Source organism: Xylocopa sonorina, unplaced genomic scaffold (genome assembly GCF_050948175.1).
Source record: "Xylocopa sonorina isolate GNS202 unplaced genomic scaffold, iyXylSono1_principal scaffold0162, whole genome shotgun sequence".
Lineage (NCBI taxonomy): Eukaryota > Metazoa > Arthropoda > Insecta > Hymenoptera > Apidae > Xylocopa > Xylocopa sonorina.
The window spans coordinates 615241-618655 of record NW_027490233.1 but is presented as its reverse complement, the minus strand read 5'-3'; the positions used below and the strand labels follow the sequence as shown (position 1 = coordinate 618655).

Here is a 3415-nt window from a genome sequence, read left to right as displayed (position 1 = left end):
CTGATCGACGCGAAGATGGGGGCTCTTCGCCAAGAATTGGGGCCCCCAAGGGGTCCGTTCCTCCTTCTTCTCCTCCTCAATTTTCTGAGGGGGGGGGGGAAGAAGAGAAAGAAGAAGAAGAAGAAGAAGGAGGCTGAAAAGGCGGGGGAGCAACCTCCTCCTCCCCCCCCCCCCCCGAAGCAGCCCCCTCCACCGAAGAGGAGTAGACCCCAGCCAAAGGCTGGGGCCGGTGTGCGGGGCGCACTACCCCCGCCGCGTGGTCCTCCCCAGAAGGAAGGAGCTAAGGAGGCGACGTGGGCCCAGGTGGTCGAGCGTAAGGCACGTCAGGCGGCTAAGCAGCCGCAACCTCCCGCTCAGCCAACTGGGCCCCCTGCCCGAACGGATCGAGGACCTGCTGCAAAAGACATCGGCCAGTCCGTGAGGCAGCAGCTAGGGCGTCCCCCTCGTGCTGCTGCGGTTGGTGCTGACGCTGTTGCCTACCAGCGTCAGCACCTACCAGGAGCTAATGCGAGCGGCTAGGCAGCGCGTGAGCCTACAAGAGCCAGGCATAGCTTCTGTACGGCCAAGACGTGCCCAAACCGGGGGCCTTTTATTAGAAATTCCCGGGGGCGAGCAAATCAGACAAGGCCGAAATGTTGGAGGCCAAGCTGGCATGGGCCTTGACAGATTTTGCTGTCAAGGTCTCCTGCCCGCAGAAACGTGCTGACCTAAGGGTCAGCGGGCTGGACGAATCAGTCACCCCTATGGAGGTGGCTGAAGCCTTGGCGGCGGTAGGCGGATGCCGAGTCAGCGAGGTGAGGACAGGTAACATACGTTCCTCACCGTTCGGACTCGGCACCCTCTAGGTGCAATACCCTGGCTACAGCCGCACGTAAAGTGGCTGTGGCAGGGGCGTCTGAGGGTGGAATGGTCAGACGTTAGAGTCGTGGCCCTCCCAGCCGGCCCGCAGCAGTGCTATCGCTGCCTCGAAAGAGGTCAAGTGAGGCAGCGATGCACTGCTGATGTGGACCGTGGGGACCACTGCTATAAATGTGGTGCCCCGGCCACCGGGCGGGACAATGTTCGGCGGCTGCCCCCCATTGCATTGTATGTGTAGATATGGGGGCGGCCGGCTAACCATCGGATGGGAGGGCCACTATGTAAACCTCCCACCCGTAGGGTGAGACATGTTGCCGCCAAGGTACCCACCACCACCAAGGAAGTGACTGTGGTGGAGGTGGAGAAGGGGGGGGGGCATCTGCTCCCCCTAGACAAGTGGAGGAGAGCGCCGCGTTTGCGACGGCGCTGATGGAGGGCACGAGCGGGGGGAGGCCACGAGGACGGACTAGCCTTAACCCGTGCTCGTGTCCTCCAGGCGAACATCAACCACGCCCGCCGTGCCCACGGCCTGGACTGCTGGCCTTGATCTCCGATTGCTTAATCGGGGGTCGGCCAGTACGTGCGTGCGGTACCAGGGTGTAAGTGCCGTGGACGTTTCATGGGCTTCCTCTGGTGCCGTACGCCGTGTTACGGGGTGGCTCGTGGACGAGCAGACGGAGACCCTATCCGATCATTGGTACATTCGGATAGAGATCTCCGTCACCACCCCTAACCCGCCCGTACCCCCACCAACAAAGACAGCAACGTAGGTGGGCTATCAAAGCCCTGGATGAGGACGCCCTGATGGCGGCCGTTCTCGCCGTGGCCTGGTCGGAACCGTCGACCGGGCCCGTCGTGGATGTGGAGGGCGGAGCCGAATGGTTTCACGAGGCTATGGTTGCGGTGTGTGATACCGCCATGCCTCGTGCCAGGCCTCCGCCTCGGCGGCCCGTGTACTGGTGGTCGGCTGCAATCGCAGAATTACGGGACAACTGCGCTGCAGCCCGACGCCAGTACGCGAGGTCTCGCCGACGAAGACATCGCGACGAGGCGCGAACGGCACTGTTGTATGCTGAATACCGTCATTTGACAGTTCAGCTGCAGCAGGCCATCAGGAGGGCCAAAGCTGACGCTTGGGACGGACTCCTCCGCTCCCTGGATCGGGATCCGTGGGGCCGCCAATATAAGTTTGCGGTCGGCAAACTTAGATCATGGGCGCCTCCAATAACGGAGACGTTGGACCCGCAGCTCCTCGGGAGGGTGGTCGGCACGTTGTTCCCATTTGGGGACGAGCTGGCCACCTTTCCGAGGCAGGTGGACCAGTGTGACTGGTCCACCGAGCTGGAGGTGTCCGAGGAGGAGTTGGCCGGGGCTGTACAATGCCTCAGGGACCGGAATACGGCACCGGGTCCTGATGGTATCCGGGCCGCGCCATGGCGATGGCCCTTAGCGTCCTCGGTCCCCGTCTTCGGCGGCTTTTTACCGCTGTTTTGAGGACAGGGACCTTCCCACCTCGGTGGCGTTTTGGACGCCTGGTCCTCCTGAAGAAGGAGGGCCGGGACGCGGAGTCTCCCTCCGCATACCGGCCCATTGTGCTCCTGGATGAGGTGGGGAAGCTCTACGAACGCATCGTGGTCTCCCGCCTCTCCAGACACCAGTCGCGTGATGGACCCGATCTGGCCGAGTGCCCAGTTCGGCTTTAGGGTGTGAGCGGTCCACGGTGGACGCTCCTTACGGGCTCGGCCACTTCCAGGGGAGGGTTAGCATTAGTCATATCTTTAGATATTAACAATGCATTTAATACCCTCTCCTGGGAGGCCATCCGCAGGGGACTCGAATCGCATCGAGTCCCCATGTACCTGTGGGTGGCGATCGGGTCGTACCTGCGCGGCAGGTGTATCGAGTACATGGGGCGATATGGTATCCACCATCGGAGGGAGATCAGCCGCGGCATACCCCAGGGGTCCGTGTTGAGACCATTGTTATGGAACCTGGGGTATGACGCGCTCTGCGTATCCTCCTCCCCACAGGCGTCAGCATCGTCTGCTATGCAGACGACACGATGCTGATTGCCTGTGGGAATACACCGGGGAGGATCGTCCGACGCGCCGAGGCGGGATTAGCCCTCGTGGCTTCCCGGGTCCGGAGTCTGGGTCTGGGAATTAGCGCCTCACAAGACGGAGGCAATGTGGTTCCTCGACCCCCCCTCGTCTCCCCCAGGACTCCGGGGTATCCATGATGGATTAGGTTAGGTTAGGTTAGGTTAGGTTAGGTTAGGTTCCTCCAAGGGGGGGGGGGGGGGGTGGTTCTACCTCCCAGGAGCCACCGCCAGTTCTGGACGTGGTACGGGGGGATGCGTCCCCGGGATCCCATAGCTCGGCAGGGGTGGTGTTGCCCCTGTCGTAATACCGTAAAACCGGTGGTCATGTCTCACCGGAGCGGGGGGCTTGCCTTCATTGGCCGGCCTGCGAGGGGATAAACCTCTATAAAAAGTCCCTAGCCTCAAGCTGCGGTACGCGGCGAGGGGGCACGCCAGTCCTCTTCCGACCACACTCGT

At 62.2% G+C, this 3415-nt stretch overlaps 1 protein-coding gene across 1 annotated transcript; it reads left to right on the top strand.

The window, feature by feature from the left end:
• Nucleotides 1-632: 632 nt before the first annotated feature.
• Nucleotides 633-2561, top strand: LOC143432407 (uncharacterized). The gene is made up of 5 exons (XM_076909094.1): nucleotides 633-804; nucleotides 846-1086; nucleotides 1355-1496; nucleotides 1570-2275; nucleotides 2359-2561. The coding sequence occupies exons 1-5, from the start codon at nucleotides 633-635 to the stop codon at nucleotides 2559-2561; spliced, it is 1464 nt and encodes a 487-aa protein (XP_076765209.1).
• Nucleotides 2562-3415: the final 854 nt, after the last annotated feature.

Excerpts from the sequence above, each read along its gene's own strand:
- LOC143432407 (XM_076909094.1), top strand. The coding sequence starts at position 633 with ATGTTGGAGGCCAAGCTGGCATGGGCCTTGACAGATTTTGCTGTCAAG. Across the intron at positions 805-845 it reads AGTCAGCGAGGTGAGGACAG|GTGCAATACCCTGGCTACAG; the intron begins GTAACATACGTT and ends GGCACCCTCTAG. Across the intron at positions 1,087-1,354 it reads CGGCTGCCCCCCATTGCATT|GCGAACATCAACCACGCCCG; the intron begins GTATGTGTAGAT and ends CGTGTCCTCCAG.